Source organism: Musca vetustissima, unplaced genomic scaffold, assembly GCF_032173495.1.
Source record: "Musca vetustissima isolate MV318-11 ecotype Yass unplaced genomic scaffold, APGP_CSIRO_Mvet_v1 utg1965, whole genome shotgun sequence".
NCBI lineage: Eukaryota > Metazoa > Arthropoda > Insecta > Diptera > Muscidae > Musca > Musca vetustissima.
The window spans coordinates 102,085-128,039 of NW_026880781.1; the positions used below are offsets into that span (position 1 = coordinate 102,085).

Sequence of the window (25,955 nt, forward strand, 5' to 3'; positions counted from 1 at the left end):
GAAGGTGGACTAGGTATTGAATTTATTCTTTTGGAATAAAAGTTGCCGTAATGGCAACGCAACTGGATCCTAATGTCAAAGATGACCTGAAGACACAGTTTATAACACGAGAGGGTACCTATCGATTGCTTACCCTCTCCGAGTATTCACGACCCAATCGTGTGGGCTATACCAATAATCAGAGTTCACCACAAGTAAGAGTATCGATTGTTACCCTGCCAAATCCACCGGCAGGAGCGACTAACAATGGCAACAGCAGTGGCGGTGGGAATGGCTCGACTGCAGCTACCGGCTCATCTGCGAATGCGGTGAATAATAATGGTACAAATGGTCGTAATGTTAACGTAAACAATTCATCATCAACAACCGCAACAACATCCTCAAATAATGGAGCTGGTGGTAATAATAGTTCGTCGGCCAATGGTGGTGATAGCTACGATCTTGGTGGTCTACAATCATCGTCCTCGTTAAATGGACCGGTGTTATCATCCCAGTCACAATATGTTGTACCTTCATCGATGGATGCACGTTTGGGTGCCGGCATGTCAATGCACACAATGATGAATGGTTCGGGTGGTGTGGGCGGTGGCGCAAACGGCAATGGTGGTGGTGGTATCGATCAAAATGGCATGCCTATCAATCAGGTGTTGGGCGGTGATCGTATCTGTTTCAATTTTGGCCGAGAATTATATGTTTATGCATTTCGTGGTGTTAAAAAGGTAAGTGTTTTGGAAATGTTTATTGAAAATATACATTTTTTTATTGTCAATTATTATTTAAGGTTCGTACAGATTTGCAATAGCCGTCTAGTATATTTTTTTATTATAAATATCAATCAAGGATGTTAGAAGTTTTGCAGGACTACATCAAACTTTGTGCAAATCGAGGGATATATAGAGACTTTAGTGCAGATTTATCTAAAATCGGACGAACATATAAACGGGAGCTATATCGAAATCTGAACCGATTTCCCCAAATCGAAGGATATAAAGAGACATTGGTGCACTATTTACCTAAAATCGGGTGAAAATATATATGAGAGCTATATTTAAATCTGAACCGATTTTCACGAAATTTAACACACATCGTTCAACACTTTATTCAGTACGCTATGCCAAATTTCATGCAAATCGAAGGATATAAAGGGACATTATGCACTATTTACCTAAAATCGGACGAAAATATTTATGTGAGCTATATCTAAATCTGAACCGATTTTCACGAAATTTAACACACATCGTTCTAGACTTAATTCAGTACGTTATACCAAATTTCATGCAAATCGACAGATATATAGGGACTTTAGTGCCGTATTTTCCTTAAATCGGACGAAAATATATATTGGAGCAATATCTAACCTGTACCACAGTGAGCCCCTTCTATGGCTTCTGGTGATAAATGAGATACCGCTGAAGTTCGACCATCTTAGGATATAGGTTGTAGCCTATGACGATGATGTAGTCGATGATGCTAGTCGGTGGTAAATTTCTAATGACAATTTCAGATATTTTGGAGGATGCCCTTTCAACTCTGTCTAACTGGGCATACGCCAAAGGTCCTGTGTAAACCCCACTAAAACAGAATTGGTGTTCGTCACTAGGAAACGTAAGATTCCTACTTTCCGCTTGCCATCACTGGGAGGAGTGACCCTAAGCCTTTCTGAAGAAGCAAAATAACTTGGTACTATCCTTGACCGCAAATTAACGTGGAATAGGAATGTTGAGGAACGCTCTAAGAAAGGACTGTTAGCACTCAACTCATTCAAGAACTCCATAGGTAAGAGCTAGGGACTAAGACCGGAGATTATACACTGCCTTTATGTGACGATCGTTCTCCCCATTCTTACATATGGTTGCCTTTTTTGGTGGCAGGGGGTCAACAAAAAGATACTGCTGACAAAATTAAATTTAGTACAGCGATCGGCTTCAATCCTGACTACCAGAGCGCTAAGATGTATACCACGGAAAGTCTTGCATGCGATCTTGAATCTCCAACAACTCGACATTCTGATTAAATTCTAGGCGGCCAGATGTGCTCTGAGACTCCGGGAAGGGGATGCCTGGAAATCGCAAAACTATGGTCACGCGGTCATCATAACGTCAGATTGTGACCTCTTAAGGGGAAATAGGCACATTAGTGACTATGTTCCCTCTCTAACGACATCAAAGTAAAGTTTCCTAGTAGGGAATCCTGGACTAGTGGCTCCTTACCTCTGCCAGGTCTGTCATTCTTTACAGACGGGTCAAAGATGGAGGAAGGCACTGGTGCAGGCGTTTACTGTAGGGAATTAGAAATATACAACTCATATAAACTTAACAATCTTTGTAGCGTTTTTCAAGAAAAAATCCTTGCAATCACGAAAGCTGCCGAGATAGTAAAATCACTTGTGACAATATATGTCGATATTCAGGCGGCCCTTAAGGTGGTGAAGTTGAGCAGTATTAACTCAAAAGCAGTTAATGATTGCAAGTCCGCTCTGAATGATATACGACAGATAGTTAGCTTATGTTGGATTCCAGGACATAGTTACATTGAAGGGAATGAGATAGCCGACGAGCTTGCTTGAAGGGGCTCATAATCCCATCTTCCGATTGAGATATCTTTAAAACCACCCATTGGCTATTTCATTAGCAAATTCCGCTTGTTCCACTGCGAGGTAGTCGGTAACAGATGGTCGAGAGAACCTGGTTGTAGACTCTCAAATCTATCTGACTGAATTCTCTCGCAAAAGAACGTCTTCGCTGCTGACTCATAATAAGCGTGGTTTTACATTTGCCGGGATTTTCATTTCTCTCTCTTGAGAGAGTAATTAGAGTTGCGATATTTTTAATTTTGTAATAAGCGTACTTTTATTCACAAAAGATACGACTTGACATAAACGTACCAAAACAAAATTTTTTTATTATTCGTGAATACATTTACGCTTAAATTATAACATATATTATTTATGCAAATAACTGGTATAAATATTGGACAATATTTCTAGATAATTATGATTTATTATCATTTGAAGTAGAATTTTAGGTACCTTTTCGTACTTTTTTGTTCCTACCTGTGGTAATCCCGGCAAATGTACAACCACGCTAAGAGAGAGAGAGAGAGATCAAAATCATTGTTGGGATCATAACATGTCACTGCAAGATTATATCTCTCCGCTCTCCTTCTCTCGCCATATTTTTCCTTGCTGTTCCACTCTCTCTTATCTTTCACAATGGGCAAGATTATATCTCTCACTTCGAAATGGGACTCCAGGGGAGAGGATTACTGTCATCTATGTGAGGACGAAGAAGAGCTAGAAACAATTGAACATATCCTCTGTAAATGTCCATCGCTGATTGGCAGAAGACATAAACAGTTTGGAAATTGATAATCTAGCCTTCTTCTCTAAAATAGACTCCAAGCAGATCCTAGGCTTGGTCAAAAACCCGACATGGATTAAATAACAATCTCTCCGTTCTCCTTCCCTCACTATCTTTTCCTTGCTCTTCCACTCTCTCTCTTCTCTTTATCAATGGACATTAGTCTCCGAGTGGACTGTTGTTACTAACAACGGTACATCCCTAACCTAACCTATCATTGCAGTCATGAACCGTATTTGAATTTACCTTAAGCGCCACCTGGCTATTGCATGGTACCAAGGTAGTTTTCATTTTATTTTTTTTTTTTTTGGCTATTTCAGGCCATTTCATGATTTTTAAGATTTCTGCTGAAAAACTCTAAGAATTTTGATAAAATTGTATGAATGGTTTGTGGCTTATTCCTTACAGTATATACCTTCTTCCATCTTGGAGCCATTGTATATATTGACAGGCCATCCCGAGGTAGACAGTCACTTCTCCATGATTTGTGATCAATGATTATTCCAAAGTATTTGGATTGTAAATAGCCGAATGTTTCATATATGAGTAGAACATTAAAAAAGTTTAATTTCATGAACCTAACAAATGTATACTTCATAATTAATCGTATATCATAGAGACATTAAAACCTAATTTTAAATTGTCCATTTTTAATTTCATGTACTTATCTACGCTAAAGACAGTGCCATGTTAATAGCATCCAAAACAGAAAAAAGGCACAAGTTCAATTAGGTATACAACTATCCTCTTATCGGTAAATGTAATTGTGGATGACAACAAATCTGGCAAAGAGATGAGGAATGTAAAGGCAAAAAAAAAAAACTTTTTTTTGAAATTATTCCAAATTTTCCCTTGAACACTATCAGTAGATAAAATGTAAATAGATGTACATACATACCAGTTTCCGGACAGTACCCAAAACAGTGTCCTGCCAGAATATAATAGAGGGATTTTTACACAATAAAACATAAAGGAGAGAAGAAAATAGTAGAAAGTTTAAAACCTGAACATGAATTGAACATGAATTTGCCAGTAACACTCTTCAATTTATTCTATTCGAATAATACAAAAGAACAGATATTAAGTCGCCTATTCGTATTAATTATCTGACACAATTTTTATTTAAACTACCTTATCCGAATATATCGTTATGGTTTTGAGAACAATCATGTGTGTAGGACAACGAATACATTTTAGGGAACACTGCAAAATTTCCTCAAACTTTTCCATTATTTAAACAAGTATTATTATCAGCCCTTTGCCATAATATAATGATCAGCTACTGTCCATAGACATGTGCATCATCTTCAGTTATTGCTGCAAATTAAATAACAATCGCGTTTTATTTGTGTCTCTAACGATTGCAATTATGAACTTGTCTATGCACATGAGACTCGATAGAGGAACCTTTTTGTAGTTCTAGTTATTTATCTTATCATTTTATCAGAATGCAAAAAATAAAAAAACAACAGATAGAGAGAACAACAATAGCAACGATGGACAATAGACGTCAGGCAACAAATTGTAAATAAATAGCGTAGTGTTGTATGAAACACTTGTTCAGCTTTAGGGTCTGGTTACGTTGAAGTTTGAAAATTACATTGAACTCGGGTATATTTGCCATAGAAATATTAGAAGAAATGAGACAGGATAGATGTAATGTGACATGTGATGTTATTTTTTTTAATTTTTCTGGATAATATCAAATCTTAAGGATTTAATGCTGAGAATTCGTAGAAAAGTACGATGAAAAGATAGGAATATCGATTATTATGAAAGATAAAAAACTCGTCTTTTAGAGGAATGAAGATATAAGTGGACTACTGAGTCCCATCTTTGGACTTAATCTAAATTTCGTAAAGATAATGGGTTGTGCAAAGTTTGGTTCAAATCAGACATTCCATTCGCCTGATATTGGATTAACTTAACTAATATTAAAAATTTTGGCCATTTGTGGGGGAGGTACTAGAAGGAGTTGACCAATGGGTCCCATCTTCAAAATTAATCTAGGCTTTGTAAAGATAATAGGCTGTATACATTTTCATAAAAATAGGGTAGTCCGTTTGCATGTTATTATAAAATTAATATTTAGCACAATTTTGACCATTTTGTGGGGGAGGTACCGAAAAGAGTGGACCAGTGGGTCCCATCTTCAAACTTGATCTAAGCTTGGTAAAGATAATAGGTTGTACACAGTTTCATTAACATCGGATAGTCCGTTTGCATGTTATTATAAAATCATTTTTTAGCACAATTCTGACCATTTTGTGAGGGAGGTACCAGAAGGAGTGGACCGATATTTCCATCTTTGAACATAAACGATATTTGAACGAAATATTAAGATGTGCAAAGTTTGAATGAAATCGGTTGCTGCCTTCGAGAGTTATCGTGCGCAACAGCCACACAGACAGACGGACAACGCACGGACGGACGGACATGGCTAAAACGACTCCAAATGTTCTGAAACGGATTTGGTCCAAAGAAACATGGGGTCTAAAACCAATATTTCGTTGAGGCACATTTTCACCGTATCAATGTGTATATAGCCTCATTAGCCTGACGGTATAAAACTTATCACAACGTAACTTAAAACCTGACCTATGGCGAGCTCGTATCCCCATAAGGATTGCGCTCAAACTATTTTTCAAATCACATTTTCCACTTCGATTGAGACACCTCCAAACCATGATTTTTTTAACGTTCCAAATGCATTTCCTGACTATGAAGATTGTTGATCACCCAAATTTTGTTTCTTCCATAAATGACTTTCATTAGATTTGATTCAGCTTCGAAGACCAACAAGATCGATTTCTGTATTTTCGGGATCATACTCATAGATTCATGATTTGACACCTCACTTAGGATATGCTTGAGATCTATTCCGGAGAAGAATGCTATATTCTATCAATTGCATATTTGCCGGTTGTGTCTTCTGCCCCACAGCGATGGACATTTACAGAGTATATCTTTAATTGTTTCTAGCTCTTCCTCATACTCAAATCGAAAGATATATAGGGACTTTGGTGCACTATTTACCTAAAATCGGACGAAAATATATATAAGAGGTATATCAAAATCTGAATCGATTTTCACGAAATTTAACATACATCTATCTAGAATTAATTCAGTACGCTATACCAAATTTCGCGCAAATTGAAAGATATATAGGTACTTTGATGCACCATTTACATAAAATCGGACGATAATATATATGGGAGCTATATCTAAATCTGAGCGGATTTTCACGAAATTTAATACACATCTTTCTAGAGGATATTCAGTACGCTATGCCAAATTTCGTGCAATTCGAAAGATATATAGGCACTTTGGTGCACCATTTACTTTAAATCGAACGCAAATATACATGGGAGCTATATCTAAATCTAAACGGATTTTCACGAAATTTAAGACACAACTTTCTAGAGTTAATTCAGTACGCTATGCCAAATTTCGTGCAATTCGAAAGATATATAGTTACTTTGGTGCACCATTTACCTTAAATCGGACGAAAATATATATGGGATCTATATCAAAACGTGCAATTCGAAAGATATATAGGCACTTTGGTGCACCATTTACTTTAAATCGAACGAAAATATACATGGGAGCTATATCTAAATCTAAACGGATTTTCACGAAATTTAAGATACATCTTTCTAGAGTTAATTCAGTACGCTATGCCAAATTTCGTGCAATTCGAAAGATATATAGTTACTTTGGTGCACCATTTACCTTAAATCGGACGAAAATATATATGGGATCTATATCAAAATGTGAACCGATTTTCATGAAATTTAACACACATCGTTGTATAATTCAGTACGCTATGCCAAATTTCGGTGCACTATTTACCTAAAATCGGACTAAAATATATATGGGAGCTATATCTAAATCTGGACTGATTTTTCCCAATTTCAATAGGGTTATTCCATGGCCAAATAAATGAGCTGTGCCAAATTTCATCCACAGACGGGCGGACGGAAATGCAGAATCGACTGAAAACGTGATTCTATGCATATTCTCAAAAGAAACCATGTGCCTATCTCGTTTCCTTTTGCCTGTTACAAACATCTGCACAAAGACTTAATACCTGTACCATATAAAAATCGCATATTTTATAAAATTCTTATTTTCAAAGTCTCGATTTAGTTATGCCGTATTGCTAATAAAACGATAAGAAGGTGTAAAATACAAACAGACTCTAACATCATCTCCTCCGAAAATTAATAAAAATTCAATTGGATGCTGAGTAACAAATGCATCAACGACAGTAGTAGCAACAACAACAAAAACATGTGAGGCATTCATGTGTCAACCAACATTTAACAAAGTCATATTCAATTAACAGTGTTATGCAAAAACAAAACGAAAACAAAGTAAAACTGGGCATTTGTTTATTATTCTTGTTGTTGCTGCCGCTTTTTTTATTTTATACGAACAAGATATCAGTCAGTGTGTCAATCTGTATATCAAAACCCTATGGCAAATGTAACTACATATACAGTGGTGGTCACAGAATTAAAACATTTACTGTGGTAAACATTTTTTGATCAGCCCTCGATTCGTTTGAAGTATTTTTGAAAATTTTTTAATTCAGAACACTTCGATATACTGCCCCTAAGAGATTTTGTGTGAAAATGGAAAATTAATGCATGCAATTTTTCCATAAATAACGGGTTTTATGAAAATACATCGACTTTGAAGTGGCCATATAATTAAAACATTGTGTGATTTTTTACTTTACTACATTTTTTGAAAATATTTTTAAAAAAGCTCTTTAATTTAGTTAAATTATGTAAACTATGCACCGATAAAATCATTTACTGACAAAATTTTTTGAAAAAATCTGTAAAATCTATCTAAAATTGCCAAAAATCTGTACAGTATACCTTACATTCAGAAAATAACCCTTATTATAGAAAATAAAGTTCCGAATGCACCAGAAATTGCTAGAATTAGTAGAAAACTATATACTATTCTAAGAATAAATAAATATTTGAAATAAAAACTGAAAAAATGGGAATTAAGCTAAAAGAACGACTCAATTTCGATAGCCTTTATTGAAGAAGGCCGGAATATTCTTGCAGTATGTGAGGAAATATCGATTGATATTGGCATTTATTATATCAAATCGATTGTTCGAGTAGTACAGAATATATTTTATCAAAAAATATATCAGTCACAACAGAAAGAACAGAGATCATCGCCTATGTTGACGAGTAAAAGTTTCTGCCACACAGCAGCATTTTTGATGCTCAACACAAGACTTTTAATATTTGTCAAATTGTAAATTGTTTCTTTCTTTTAGGCTAAAATAGATTAAATGGACATTATTCTATTCAAAAAATATTATTTTGGAAAAATATTGTTATGTTCAATAGATTTTAAGGGTCAAGAGTTAACCATCAAACATGCTGCTGTGTACCAGAATCGTTTTCTCGTCAACATAGGCGATGATCTCTGTTCTTTCTGTTGTGACTGATATATTTTTTGATAAAATATATTCTGTACTACTCGAACAATCGATTTGATATAATAAATGCCAATATCAATCGATATTTCCTCACATACTGCAAGAATATTCCGGCCTTCTTCAATAAAGGCTATCGAAATTGAGTCGTTCTTTTAGCTTAATTCCCATTTTTTCAGTTTTTATTTCAAATTTTTATTTATTCTTAGAATAGTATATAGTTTTCTACTAATTCTAGCAATTTCTGGTGCATTCGGAACTTTATTTTCTATAATAAGGGTTATTTTCTGAATGTAAGGTATACTGTACAGATTTTTGGCAATTTTAGATAGATTTTACAGATTTTTTCAAAAATTTTTATCAGTAAATGACTTTATCGGTGCTTAGTTTACATATTTTAACTAAATTAAAGAGCTTTTTCAAAAATATTTTCAAAAAATGCAGTAAAGTATAAAAACACACAGTGTTTTAATTATATGGCCACTTAAAAGTCGATGTATTTTCATAAAAACCGTTATTTATGGAAAAATTGCATGCAATAATTTTCCATTTTCACACAAAATCTCTTAGGGGCAGTATATCGAAGTGTTCTGAATTAAAAAATTTTCAAAAATACTTCAAACGAATCAAGGGCTGATCAAAAAATGTTTACCACAGTAAATGTTTTAATTCTGTGACCACCACTGTATATGTAGCTAGCTACATATGTCTGTATGAATATCTACAAATTGTATGTGAATCACATGTGCACACACACACATAGAACCAAAATAAATAAATCCTTTTTACCACCTTTGTGTGTAATATCACATCACATCGTTCGTTCTCTCGCTCGCTCTCTCACTTTGACAAGACTTTGTGATGACTTTTGGACAGCTTGATGAACTGAATATTTTGTCTTTGTTGTTGTTGCTTTTGTTTTTGAATCATTTGTGCCAGATTTAGTGACGAAACTGATGTATCTAAACTCTGAATAGCAGAATCACATAAATGATATACAGAATTAATAAAAAAAACATTGCATATCAATTTAGATTGTAAAATATAGTCATCTTTGGAGATTCTCTTTAAAGGTGATATATGGGTATCTATCAGCATTGAATGACGTGTAGATTACAATTAAATGATTTTAGGATGCAATACAAAGAATTTAAATGTGTATAAATCGGTGTAATTTTTTATGACAAAGAAATTATATTCGTAGCCAAAAAAAAAAGTCTTTTAAGAATAATATTTTCGGATGTGGGACCATGTAGATTATAGAATGTGTTGATAGCCTCTGACAAAGTCAAAGTCTGTCGTTGGTCTGTTGTGTTCATCCTGATGTGTATTATAAAAATAGATAGAAGATAGTACCTACTTACTTAGCTGGCTTGTTACAGAACGGTTGTTCCATAAGCCGAGCTTATAAAAGCGCGTCGGTCTTGTAAGCATTTCCTCCAATTTGAAAGACCACGTTCCAAGATGTTGTTTTCTACTTGGTCTTTCCAGATTATTCGTGGCCTTCCCCACCATCAGCTGGTTCGCTTTTATAAGGCTTTTGGGCTGGGGCATCTTCATCCATTCTCACAACATGACCTAGCCAATGTAGCTCAATGCGTCTAACAAAGCCGTTGTCCGAGAATAGCTGGTACAACTCATGGTTCAATCGACGGCGATATTCACCGTCAACGCAGAACGGCCCAAAGATCTTTCGGAAAAATGTCTCTCAAACACTCCAAGAGCAGCCTCATCTGCTTGCGCAAGTACCCATGCTTCAGATCCATATAAAAGCACGGGTAGTATCAGCGTCTTGTAAAGTGTTGGTTTGGTCTGGCGGGAGATGGCCTTATTTCTAAACTGCTTACTTAGACCATAGTAGCATCTATGGGCCAATACTATTTTTCTCCGAATTTCAAGGTATATAAAATCTTTGACTACCTCGAAGATGTAGTTCTAAAGTTCCACAGTTAGTCCAAGTCTACTGGACGTTTTGCGCGCTAATACCATCAGCTTGGTCTTCTCGTCGTTTACTGCTAGATCCACTTTGGCAGACACCTTCTCAATTTGTTCAAAGGAGGCTTTTACCGTCGATCATTGAGAGTAACATGTGTTGTTTGGTGTACAGAGTGTCATTTCTGTTCACATTTGCCTCTCGTATGACCTTTTCCAGCAGGATGTTAAAAAGGTCACAGGACAAACTGTTACCTTGTCTGAATCCTCGTTCGGTATTAAAGGACTACGAGAGGTCCTTTCCGACTTTAACTGCTGATATTGTGCCAGTTAAAGTTATCCTGCATAGTCGAATTAATTTGGCAGGAATGCCAAACGCAGACATGGCTATAAACACCTCTGAACGGATATGGCTGTCGAATGCGGCTTTATAGCCGACAAATAGGTGGAATGTGTCGATGTGTTTTTCCAGGATTTGGTCAATGGTAGATTTGCCAGGTCTGAAGCCGCATTGTTATGGTCCAATAATGTCATTGATCATTGCCTTCAGTCATTCACACAGCACGCTGGATAGCAGTTTATATGCGATGGGAAGGAGACTTATTCCTCTATAGTTGGCACATATTGTCTTGTCTCCTTTTTTGTGCACGGGACACAGGATGCTGAGGCATGCATTCCTCTAGCCAAATTGTACTAATCAGCTGGTGCATGCTCCTGACCAGCATCTGACCACCAGTCTTGAATAGTTCGGCTTGTAACCGATCGGTATCTGCTGCTTTATTATTCTTCAGCCGATTGTCATCTATTATTGTTTCTGGGGTTTCCTCTTCACCGCTAATATTTGATACCAGAAGTTTTTCAAAATGCTCCTTCCAAATCCTCAGCACACTGTCTGTATCTGTCACCAGGGTTTCTTCTACCCGTTGGTAAAATTTCCGAACTTCATTCTGACTCCTGTATATCTCGATTTGCTCACGCTTACGTTTTTCTTCGTTTTTACACCGTGCTTTGATTTTATACAGTAGGTTTCCCTTACTCTCGTTTTGATAGAGGACCGGCAGAGGAACACTGTACGCAAGATAAAAAATCGCTCGACCGGAAATTCTCTACAGGCCTTGAGAGGATTAATCTTTAGTACTTCCATTTACCATTAGGTGATTCTTGATCCCGCTGAATTTTTTTCGCATATCGTTTTAGAGTCCTTATCTATGCATCAGTTGGCCGTAGCAAATTGTCCTCCGATATGCCTTCCTATCCATGACCTATTGGCTTTGGCAATTTTAGGTGCATGTGTCGAGAGCGAGGAGTCCAAATTGTCCTTGGAACATCCATTCGTGGCTCATTAAGCACAAATTGTCCCTAAGCACAGCTTGTCTCCGCCTTGGAAGAGCCCACAACACCAACAGACATACTTGACAGGCCCTGGTGATTAGAGGGTAGAGTGACGATGACGGTTACATCAGCACCCTCCTCCTCTCTCCTCTTCGAGCGTCATTTGGGTGCCGGTGTGGATAAAGTGGGATTCAGTCTGTCGTATCTAATTTATCATGTATTTTATTTAAAAATAACTCGATTGTCTTTGAAGTATTAGGTTGTGTAAAACATAGTAAAAATTTTTATATATAAAAATTATAAATATTACAAAAAAAAAAATGGATTTAATTCATTTTTTCTATTATAAAAATAATTTAAATATTTTTTTATATTTTATAGGGTGCCGAACTAAGTAAACCAATCGATAGAAAATTCTATAAAGGAACCAATCCTAGCTGTCATGATTTTAATGCCACCACAGCAACACCTACTGGAGCTCCTTTACTGGTGGGGTTTACAACGGGACAAATACAATTGGTTTCACCACAGCCAGGACCACGTGAATATCGAAAACTTTACAATGAAGATGTAAGCAGACAATGTTTCCACCCCCATTCTAAATCTTTAAATCGTTTGTCAAACAATTCCTTTTTTATTACAGCGTCTTATTGACAAAACCAAAGTGACCTGCTTAAAATGGCTGCCAAATTCACCAAATCTCTTTTTGGCCTCACATGCGTCGGGACACCTGTATCTATACAACGAGAATCTACAATGTCCGCCGACAGCGCCCGTCTATCAACCCTTTAAAATGGGCGATGGCTATTCAATACTAACCTGCAAATCGAAATCGAGTCGGAATCCCCTCTACAAATGGGTATTCAACACCGAGAATTGTTGTATAAATGAATTCTGTTTCTCACCATGTGGTTCAAATTTAGCCATAGTATCACAAGATGGATTTCTCCGGGTATTTCATTATGATACAATGGAATTGTTGGGTATAGCACGTTCCTATTTTGGTGGTTTTTTATGTGTCTGCTGGTCACCGGATGGTAAATACATAGTGGTGGGCGGAGAAGATGACCTAGTCACAGTGTGGTCATTTCATGAACGTCGTGTAGTGGCCCGGGGTCAGGGTCATAGATCATGGGTTTCAGTGGTGGCTTTTGACCCGTACACCACGTCATATACCTCGTGGGATGGCGGAGATTTTTCGGATGATGAAAATCAAATAATGGAATATTCCACATCAGGATCACGATATGCGTCGGGTGATCAATCGGCGGTGAATGGCTATGATTCATATGGTGGATCGGCTGCGGTGGGTGGTCATGATAAGAACTCAACGCCCATACACACGCGTCAAAGGCCACAGTCGGCATCATTTCGATCGGAGGCCTCGTCACTTGCACCTGATAAATTAGCCATAAGTTATCGTTTGGGTTCTGTTAGTCAAGATACCCAAATATGTCTGTGGGACATTACCGAGGATATCCTAAGGCATCCTCTGTCCCTGCGTCAACGTGTGAATAGCTCTAATTTGAATGATTCTAGTTTTATGAATGGTGGCACAGACACCGACGGTGTGAAAGTCATACGACCAGTGGCCATAGGCCATCCCAATTTCCCCCAACCGCAACACTGTAGTAGTCCTACCAAAGATATGCAGACCAACAGCAACACACAGACGACAACACCACAAACATCTGCATCAGGAGAACAAAATAGTAATAGTAGTTCTAGTAAATTTTCCACAGCCAATTGTACGATATCATCGCAATCATCAAATGCCAATACGCCACCGGATGATAGTTCCGTGACAGCGTCCACTTCAACGAAGGCCAACTCAAAGATGAGTACAAATGCCATCAGCAGCAGCGGCGGTGGTGGTGGGACAATAAAATTTCCTAATTGTATAACTACCACGAAATCGGATTCAATTGATGGCAACATTACTGGGAATCATGTCAACACATTATCATCATCGTCGGGCTACAACAGCAAGGCATCGAACAGTAGCAAATCTTCAGATTCGGGAATATCAGCATTCAACTCGTTAACACAACGTTTATCGAATTTCTCATTTCTCAATTCATCCGATAAGAAATCACTAAATCTCGAGGGCGGCAGTACACGACAAAATCGTCGTACCTTAAGTCTACTCAAATCGTATAATCATCATAATTCCTCCACACTAAATCATCATCATGGACACAGTAATCACCAACACATGGCAAATTCAACACAAATTGAAACGAATGCAAATTCAACGTCAACATCGTCGCACAGTTTCGGTTCTCTCAAGCTGGGCAAATCGTCATCGTCGTCACACCATCACCACAATTCACTGTCACACAACATGTCAAATTGTTCGCCATCGTCGACGGCAAATTCAATTATAACATCATATGACCCACTGAAATTAATTGGTACACCAGCGTGTCCGCGTTTCGATGAGTGTCCCCTGTTGGAGCCGTTAGTGTGCAAAAAGATCGCTCACGAACGTTTGAGTGCATTAATATTTCGTGAAGATTGTTTTCTAACCGCATGTCAGGATGGATTTATTTATACATGGGCTAGGCCGGGTTATTCAACGGTAAGTTGGTGGTAGTGAATTAAGGTAAAATGATTTTTGTTCATGGAAGATCAACATAATTATGATTTTTAATAGAAAGAAATGAAAACAGGAGATTGGGAGTTAAAAAATTGTTGTTTCGAGTTAAAAATTTGTATACAATCATTTAAATATTCTAAATCGTTAAAGAATAAGTATTGTGTAGATAATTTTCATAAAAATATTTATTACTTAATTTTCATAAAAATATTTATTACCCATTCCCTGTAATGCAGAATAACTAATTTTTCCCCAAAGCGGATTTTTTTTTTTTTGATTTCGAACTTCATATAGAATAAGACGAAAGCGCAAATGCGAAAAATGTTGTTCAGAATAAGTCGAAGGGGAAGAGCGAGAAAAATCACGGGGAATTGGCATCTAGAATAAATCTGATAATTTTTAATAAGAATCTTGACCGATTTTTGGTATTTTAAAGACATTAGGCTTTGGTTCTCATTTGTATAATTTAACTATTATTTTTTTAATAGAAGGTTTATTTCATAAAAACACAAGGCTGTCTTCTGTAGAAGACCATAAAGTTTTTATATTACAATTTTATTCCTTGATAAAACATTAAAATTTCAGAAATTAAATTTTTATTGAAGACCCGAAGTCAGCCATTATAGAAAATCCGGGGGTCTTATTTTATATATGACATAAAAAAATTTTCTTATACACTTTTATTAAAAATAAATTAAATTAAATTTATTTTCTTCTCTTTCTTACAGAATGTTCCACAACATTTATCGCCAACGCAAACAGCACCGCCTGGCGGTACGGTAATATAGTTCGATAAAATTAATATAAAACAGTATCATAAGAATTTAGAGAAATTAAATCACTATACTCCAAATCCTACAATTACTACAACAACTACTACTAATACTACTTCTAATGATAGTACTCTAATCACTTCTACTACTCCCTCCTGTATAACAAAAACAACAACCGCAACAGCAACAGCAACTACTCCAATTATGGAAACATTAGCGCCAACAACCACAACAAGAACAACAAATATACTCTGTTTAACCAAAGGTGAGCAAAGAGTGTAATAAATTAAAAAAAATAATAATAATAATTAGGAGACAAACAATAGAGAATGAAATAAAAAACAGTTTTTATAAAAAACTTTTTTTATACAATTCCTTTATTTTTGATATGCAAAAACAAAATTAAACAATAACCACAAATGCATAATATGTAACAATAACAAAAAAATGCATTAAAAACAAATACAAACAGAAAACAAAACAAAAAATGTTATTTAAAATAGCCTCTACCACCTACCTATACCCCTTCTCTTTCCTACTACTAGTTTTTTGTTAAATATTTTTAAAAAAGTTAATAAAACAAAATAAATATTATCAAAACAAAAATGTTTATAGTAATATTAATATAAAAATTCCACACTGTAATAAATTAAAACGAAAAACATAATCTAAATATTTTCATAATTTTATTTTAGCAAAAAAAAGTGTATAACAATTTTTATAGCATGGACATAAAATTATTTTTAAATTGGTCCCAGAGACCAAAGTTTTTTATGCAGAATTTTGTTGAAACCTGGATTCCGAAAAATTTTAAAATAAGACAAACTGTGGTGATAGCTTTAGTTTTGTGATTATGTGCTTAATTCGAAATTATTTTTTTTTTTTTCAAAAAATTTCACAGTATTACGCATCTCTTCGTTTATTCAAAATTACAAAGATTACAAGTACTATGGTCATGACAAATTGTCATTACATTAATCTTTTAGTTCTTTTCCGTGAAAACTTTTATTCGAACGGAATTCAAAGCGATAGAATAATACGAATTTCTATAAACCTCGCGTGATCAAAATTCTAAGATTCACAAAATTGAAATATGACGCCTAAAAGAATATCATATTCAGAAAATGGTAAAAATGAACAACAGTCGAAATTGTTTATAACGACGGTCAAGGAACACTGCTGGTCGTTATAAAAGATATAAATATAGGGTATAACTTTTCTGCGGGACTTGTATAAGTTGTCATAAAAAGTTTCGTTATAAACGATTTCGACTGTATATACAATTGAACTCGGAATATAGAGGATAAAGCTGTGAAATTTTCCACAAATATTGCTACTATTCCCAGAATGTTTAGTATTGAAAATTGAATATCGATGCACTTTCCAGGGTGGCCCTCTTATAGGGGTATCCATATAGCTGTACTTCCTAAATTTTGGTTTTTTGGATACGGCTTTTTTCGATTAGCTGAAATTTGGTATCCCTACGAAAAAGTATCCATAGTAAATTATGTTTTGGGGGTAGCTCCCATATTACGGTACACTCGAATTGCCTCCAATTTGGTATTTTAGGTTCACATTAGGTGTCAAATTTTCCTAAAAACTTCTCTCTATGTAGTAATGTATTTTATTTTTACCTGTATAATATGTAAACCTTCGAGAAAATCGAATGTCTTATCTGATTCTCTATCACGGATAAAGGAGTCCGACCTAGCGTACGGTAATAGTGAGATATGAATAACAAGGGAAAGGATTATGCTAAGGAAATAACCGATTGAGGGTACCTGCATCAGTCGTTTTGTTGTTTGTGGTCTCAAAATTTCAGGCGAACTTATAGGCCATGGCGAAATTGTATCAAGAGTCTCCTAGATATCGATATGCATTAATTGCTAATCCCAAGATCTTCAACCAGGTTGGCAGCTTTCTTCATTTTTAGAACACGGTCTGAAAACAATCCCTGCATATTTGAATTTATATCGGATGTTTGACTTGACTTTTTTATTGTTAAACCTTGCTTTTTCATTATACATGCGCCAAGTTTTCATCAGGTCATCAGTAAGGACTTTGCAAATTCAAATTTTTAGTCCGACAACCTTCTCTGAACCATATTGCTCTTCTCTTATACGACTCTTATATAACAAGATAACCCTAGGTGGTCAATGGGCTCATGGTGTAAAACCTGTAGAGGTCAATATTGTACTACTTTCAATCAATGTGTTTTATCAGGTCCCTACATTAACTCCTTCAAGAATAGAGTGCTATGGAACCTTTATTTGTCCACACCTTTACCTCCCACAAGCGGAATTCACCTTTCTAACGTTTTGATTCACCCTCGTGGTGAAACATTTTAAATGTTTAGGTCAGTCATATTTTAGTTAATATGTTGTCATAGAATCAGGCAGGGTGCGTAGAATGATTAAAATACGCTCTATCTCACGAATGCTCACGGGCGAGAATTCGAATGTTTTCAACTTATCGCGAATGATACAGTTACAATGAATGAACATGCATTTGCAATCTCTCGCGAATGTTCGCATTGTACGAAAAATTCATGAACGATAAACATTTGGCTGTTAGCATCGTAGATTCGTTCTTTCGTGAGCATTTGTTGCTGAAGAACATTCTTTTGAAAAACTCAAAAAACAAATATTCGCGAATGCTCGCGAGCACTGTAAAAAAACAACAACAAACAAAAACATCATAAAAAAGTAAACACACACAAGCAACGAAAGAATGTGTGTGTAACAGAAAGTGTGTGAAATAAAAAAAACACATGTCCAACAACCATTGAGTTCACGAACGTTTGCTGTTATTGTTGTTGCTGTTTTGAGCATAAGCGGGAATTCGGGAATATTTGTTTTCATTCGTGAGGCATTATCAGAAAGAATTTCAACCACCAAAACGAAACGAACGATCGTTGTTGTGTGTTCTCACTCGTTTGTTATGCGTGTGCGAGCATTCTTTGCCGAATGCTCGTTTGGTAAAGAATTTATCGCCATAAATTCATTCGTAAAATGAGCACACAACAAAAAGAATGTATTTTGAATCATTCGCGAGCGAATTTTTGCGCACCTTACATAGAATTGATTTCATCTGGATAAAAAATGGAGAATTTGTATTCGAATTTGAGCCTTGTGATAATCTAATTGTAAAGGTATATTTATACTCTAGTTCTTGTTTAAAAACTATTATCAATGTTTTTTTTTTTCAATAAACTGAAAATAATTTAATACAAAACAATATACATCCTGTTAATGTAAATTCCAAGGGAAAGAATGAAGAGAACATTTTTGCCTGGATAAAAAGAAATTTTAAAGAGATTTAAAAAACAGGCTATCAATGTAGATTTCTTCTAAAAAATTCAATTCGAACGAAACAGGCTTTTAATACTTCTAATTAATTTGGGAAAAAACGAATTTTAACGCTCGGAGGAATTAAGGAATATAAACTTTTCAAATTAATATTTTAAAAACAAGAAAATTTCTATTGTTCTACTATTCTTGTTTTTTTTTTCTATTATTATTGTTTTTTTAGAATATTCCAGAAAATATGAAAAAATTATTATATCTTTAAAATAAATTGTTAATATTCGTAATATTCATAACTTTTCTTTAAGCCTATACAGGGGCTATAATCATAGGTCAAACGAAACGACTTTAAATTGATTTTTTTTTTTGATTTTCAATTCGCATTATTGAAGACACTCAATTTAAACCATATATACATATAAAAACATGTTATATATTGTACTAATAAAAACATAAATAAAAAATTGTTATATGTTTAAAACATGAATTTCTTTTTTTAATACAAAAAAAAAAAAAAAAAACGAATCTCAAATTTGTTAATACTTTGGAAATAATTTCAAAAATTTGTCATTGATGGTTATTATTTGCCTCTTTGTTTTGGCAATGTACCAAAGATTTGAAAGTTTTTTTTATTACACGGTTATTCTTTCAACTAAAAAATAAGCCTTTATGTTGCATAATTATATAAAAAAATAAGCTATTACTATTTTTTAACAATATTACATATTAGTTATTATTATTATTAAAAAGTACATATGTGTTATAATGTATAAAGAAAAGTAAATATTAACTTCCTAAATAATTTTGCCTTATAGTTAATTTTTCCATTTATTATTATTATTATTATTGATTAAGTTACTACATTTTAAAATAATAAAAATTTAAAAAAAAAATCAAAATAATTCTCTTCATTTTTAAACACATTGTGTTCCCACATTATTATCAAAGAAACTACATGAAAGCATTGTAAATGTTAAATAAAACCACCACAACAAACTACTACCTATTGTATTTATCTCAACTATCAACCATTCATCTCTAATTAGTAAGAAATACCCCCTGAAATACTTTTTAAATGTTAAAATGTGAATCATTCAAGTTTTGAAGCTAGTAACGTAAAGCAATACTCGTGGAAGAACAATCTTTTCCATTTTGGGAAAACAAACAAAAAAATTGACATTCTGAAAAAAAAACTAAATCCCCCATATACATTTTTTAATCTCTCCCTCTCCCATTTGTAAATTTTGTTACTTTCCCCTAATATTTTATGTGTAATTTAAGAATATTTGAACAAAAAAATAGATTACATATTTTTATTATTGTTTGTTCTCTCATAGTGAAATTGTTTACATAGTTTTTAAGTTATATTACAAAGCCGATTTAGTTTTAAATGTGTTTCATTATATGCAAAGAGTTTTTGTGGAACGTAAAAGTGTTTCTTGTTTTGAAATAATGGAGAAGAGAGTCTTTCGTTTTTGGTCTCTGTTTTTGTAAAGACCAATTGGTCTGTATAGAGACCAAAGGGGTTTTTAAAGACCTTTTATGATCTATAAAGACCTTTGGTCTCTATACAGACTAATTGGTCTTTATAAAGACCTTTGGTCTCTATACAGACCAATTGGTCTTTATAAAGACCTTTGGTCTCTATACAGACCAATTGGTCTTTATAAAGACCTTTGGTCTCTATACAGACCAATTGGTCTTTATAAAGACCTTTGGTCTCTATACAGACCAATTGGTCTTTATAAAGACCTTTGGTCTCTATACAGACCAATTGGTCTTTATAAAGACCTTTGGTCTCTATACAGACCAATTGGTCTTTATAAAGACCTTTGGTCTCTATACAGACCAGTTGGTCTTTATATAGACCATTGGACTCTATACAGACCAATTGGTCTTTATAAAGACCTTTGGTCTCTATACAGACCAATTGGTCTTTATAAAGACCTTTGGTCTCTATACAGACCAATTGGTCTTTATAAAGACCTTTGGTCTCTATACAGACCAATTGGTCTTTATAAAGACCTTTGGTCTCTATACAGACCAATTGGTCTTTATAAAGACCTTTGGTCTCTATACAGACCAATTGGTCTTTATAAAGACCTTTGGTCTCTATACAGACCAATTGGTCTTTATAAAGACCTTTGGTCTCTATACAGACCAATTGGTCTTTATAAAGACCTTTGGTCTCTATACAGACCAATACAGACCAATTGGTCTTTATAAAGACCTTTGGTCTCTATACAGACCAATTGGTCTTTATAAAGACCTTTGGTCTCTATACAGACCAATTGGTCTTTATAAAGACCTTTGGTCTCTATACAGACCAATTGGTCTTTATAAAGACCTTTGGTCTCTATACAGACCAATTGGTCTTTATAAAGACCTTTGGTCTCTATACAGACCAATTGGTCTTTATAAAGACCTTTGGTCTCTATACAGACCAATTGGTCTTTATAAAGACCTTTGGTCTCTATACAGACCAATTGGTCTTTATAAAGACCTTTGGTCTCTATACAGACCAATTGGTCTTTATAAAGACCTTTGGTCTCTATACAGACCAATTGGTCTTTATAAAGACCTTTGGTCTCTATACAGACCAATTGGTCTTTATAAAGACCTTTGGTCTCTATACAGACCAATTGGTCTTTATAAAGACCTTTGGTCTCTATACAGACCAATTGGTCTTTATAAAGACCTTTGGTCTCTATACAGACCAATTGGTCTTTATAAAGACCTTTGGTCTCTATACAGACCAATTGGTCTTTATAAAGACCTTTGGTCTCTATACAGACCAATTGGTCTTTATAAAGACCTTTGGTCTCTATACAGACCAATTGGTCTTTATAAAGACCTTTGGTCTCTATACAGACCAATTGGTCTTTATAAAGACCTTTGGTCTCTATACAGACCAATTGGTCTTTATAAAGACCTTTGGTCTCTATACAGACCAATTGGTCTTTATAAAGACCTTTGGTCTCTATACAGACCAATTGGTCTTTATAAAGACCTTTGGTCTCTATACAGACCAATTGGTCTTTATAAAGACCTTTGGTCTCTATACAGACCAATTGGTCTTTATAAAGACCTTTGGTCTCTATACAGACCAATTGGTCTTTATAAAGACCTTTGGTCTCTATACAGACCAATTGGTCTTTATAAAGACCTTTGGTCTCTATACAGACCAATTGGTCTTTATAAAGACCCTACAGACCAATTGGTCTTTATAAAGACCTTTGGTCTCTATACAGACCAATTGGTCTTTATAAAGACCTTTGGTCTCTATACAGACCAATTGGTCTTTATAAAGACCTTTGGCCTCTATACAGACCAATTGGTCTTTATAAAGACCTTTGGTCTCTATACAGACCAATTGGTCTTTATAAAGACCTTTGGTCTCTATACAGACCAATTGGTCTTTATAAAGACCTTTGGTCTCTATACAGACCAATTGGTCTTTATAAAGACCTTTGGTCTCTATACAGACCAATTGGTCTTTATAAAGACCTTTGGTCATATATATCCTTTTGTATTTTATTTATTATATAATAAATAATGTAAATAAAAAACTTGTATGTATTTATAACATAAACACAAAATAATTTAATAAAAAAATAATGTTTTTATTTAAAAAAACTAAGTTGAAAATAATCATACACATGGAACAAATGAACCACTAATTTCTGGGCTTAAAAAACGGAACTCATCTCAGTGTGTGTGAGCAAGAAGAACACCCAGATTTTGAGTCCATGTGTGTTAACCTATAAATATATATATATTTAGAAAAAATAATTCGTCACTAAATATTTCATTATTGTAATTTTATAAAAATTACTTTCAATGTAAAGTATACATACACATGCAAATAAAAAATTTTACTATTTAAAATAGAAAAGAAAAAAATAAATAAATGTAAATGGTTGATAATGGTTATATATTAAAAAAAATAATAATGGACATTCATATAGAAATCTCTATTCATACTATAGTGCTATCTTTCTCTATCTTCTTAACCCCCCTTTTCACTATCCAAAATAAAAGTTTCCCCCAACATTGAAAACAAAAAACTCCTACTCTAGTTATAAATAATAAAAATAATAATGATACTGTTGATCATCTATTAATACAGAAATAAATATAACAAAAATATATACAAAAAAAAGATAAATAATTTATATTTTATATTAATAAAAATGATTGCAAAAATGCTAATTATGTAATCCAAAAAGAATTAGTGTTAAAAATAAATGACAAAAGAAGAAATCATTATTAAAACAACAGGCATCTAGTGTTAATAAAAAAACGTAAATTGATATATGAAGTAATGGAAATGAAATTTAATTAAATAATTGTGTATATAGAAATAATAATAATGAATCAGTTACAAGTAATAAAAAAAGTAATATATTGTGAAGAAAAACGGAAAGAAACTAACTAAAAAACACAGGTATAAATTTGCAAACATCTATGAAAATAGCAACAACAACAAAGAGACTAAAGAATAATTAAAATTAAATAAAAAATATTAAAAAAAAAACAATTTAAAGAAAATGTGTTTAATATTATTTATTAGTTAAAAGGCAAATATATACTAAAAGTGACAGAGACAAAAAAACGATATCGGTTTAGCACGTGTAAACTACAATTTACAACTCGTTTACACGAAAGAGGGGTCTACGATCCGAAACGACCCGAGTATTTCTCGGCCAAAGTCTTTCACCTCAGCAGTAAAAGCAGTAGGGCTGCTACTGGTCAAAAATATATTTGCCCAGCTAAATTAACATTTTCAGATCACTGGATTAATTTGGGCAAAATTGTTCATGACATCTTTCAGAAATCATCATTAAACGCCACCCCATATACTTTGTCAGATAAAATTGCTATTCCCGTCTGTTGGAAGTCACGATAGGCTTGCAATAGTTAAGTAGAGTAGATTTTGACCTACCCCTATAATGTTGGTATTGAAAATAACATTTATGGGTCCAATTTGTATTGTATCTCCCGAATTTTTGCATTTTAAGGGTTACAAGCTATTTTTTTAATATTCAGTTACAATTAGAGGTAAGCCCCACATAACATCCTAAATTTTGGTAGTGTGAGGAAGTTTTTAAACGAAATGTTTTTTTTTTTTTTTTTTGATACTTTAGTTTTATCATGACATAGCGCCTAGATAAGAGTCGCGATTGATATTGGTGGAGGTTATGTTTTTATGTCCCTTTACGATAACATTTGAATACCAGAATCTGTCGTAGACTAGATTCTAATCTTGACCGACAGCATCCCCTCAGGGAAGTTATTGACGATCGTTAATTGGACACGATGCCTTGAAAATCTATGGAATATTTCCATAGGACCATGGAAAAAGTTGTCCTTATTTTTATACCCTTAGTCTTATGGCTAATGAGGGTACTTTGACACGATGAAAATGTGCCTCATCGAGTTATTGGTTTTAGACCCCATGTTTCTGATTCAGAAAATTTGGAGTCCGTCCGTCTGTCTGGTCGGCTGGTGCGCAAGATAATTCTCGAATGGATTTATCGATTTCATTCAAACTTTGCACATCTTAATATTTCTTTCAAATTTTGTTCAAGTTCGAAGATGGGGACTGTCGGGGCTTAACTCTAGTTTAGTAAAAACCATCAGATTTTTCTGAAATTTTTTACCCGAGGTAGGCCCATATCTTTTGATCCACAACAGATACAGCCATATATCGCACCATTTGGAAAGGGCAAATTGTGGTCTATCATTTGAGTCAGGATTGGAGGGAGACTTTAATGAACCGAAGTTCGACACAGTTTTTGACTGTATCTCCAAAACGGTTTGAGATACCCAATTTATATTACCCGGATCCGTAGAACCGGATATAACCGGGTACCCGTATCCAAAGTTCTGGGTCAAATAACCGGGTATCCTGGTACCTCCCCCAAGAAAAAAATATATCCCCATAATTAGGGTAGAAATTCGTACCTCTGGAAAAAAAAATCTGATCGTTTTTACTAAACTAGAGTTGTTCTAATATCGGTCCACTACTTCTAGTACCTCCCCCACAAAGAGTCAAAATTTTCAATATTTTTAAATCCAAATTCAGGGGAATGGATTATTGAACCAAACCTTGCACAACCTATTATCTTTACGAAGCCTAGATCGAGTCCGAAGATGGGACCCATTGGTCCACTCCTTTTTGTACCTTCCCTCCAAAAAGGGTCAACATTTTCAATATTTATAAATCCAAATTCAGGGGAATGCACTATTCGATTTGAACCAAATCTTGCACAACCTATTATCGTTACCAAACCTATATGAAAGTCAAAATTTTCAATATTTATAAATCCAATATTGGGCGATTCCATTATCTTTACAAAGCCTAGATCAAGTCCTCCCCCATAAAGCGTCAATATTTTATAAACTTGTAAAATTTATTAAATCGAATCAAAATTAAGGGAATAATAAAACCTGTGTTTAATTCCGAAGACCACCGTAAACCATAGGCTGAGGATATATATCTGTCGGCAACACCGGCTGACACTTTTTTACTTGTTAACCTACAAACTGACAATCAGAGCTTTTATGATTATGACCCATGCCAAATGTCAAGCAATCTACAACACTGTGGTCGATAGATGGACGATTTTAATATAACGCACTCACCTCTCTGAATTCACAAAATATTTTATATATTTCATATATAATTTCGTTCATGATGTTATTTTTTATTTTCATGTTTTTGTTTTTTATAAAAAAGTAATTTTTTTATGTATTCAAATTAACAAAAAAATTAATAAATCTTTTAAGAAAATATACATATTTTGTAAAATTAAAAACTAAATTGTTGAAGTTTACAAAATAATAAAATATATAATCTATGTATGTATATTAAAACACCCAAAAGGAATTAAAACGAAAAGAAAACAGGGATCGATCTGTGAGTTAAAACAGATTTAAGTATGATCGTTTGCCTTTTCTTCTTTTTTTAATTAACAAAATCATATAATCAAATCAAGCTTAGCTTTTGTGGTATAAATGGGTCGAGAGGGTAACGACGACCACACATACAGTTATCATGGAACAGCTGAGAATGGTAAGTTTGTAATAAGGAAACATACGTGGTAGAATGATTATTATATTTTAGCTTGTTGGAAATTAAACTAAATATTTTGTTTATACACACAGAAAACAAACGACGAC

The 25,955-nt window shown here is 34.2% G+C and overlaps 1 protein-coding gene across 1 annotated transcript; it reads left to right on the forward strand.

Moving 5' to 3' along the window:
- On the forward strand, nucleotides 1-15,547 carry LOC133326612 (WD repeat-containing protein 20). Its single transcript, XM_061535243.1, has 4 exons — nucleotides 1-719; nucleotides 12,475-12,663; nucleotides 12,737-14,674; nucleotides 15,421-15,547. The coding sequence occupies exons 1-4, from the start codon at nucleotides 51-53 to the stop codon at nucleotides 15,478-15,480; spliced, it is 2,856 nt and encodes a 951-aa protein (XP_061391227.1). The 5' UTR covers nucleotides 1-50; the 3' UTR covers nucleotides 15,481-15,547.
- Nucleotides 15,548-25,955: the final 10,408 nt, after the last annotated feature.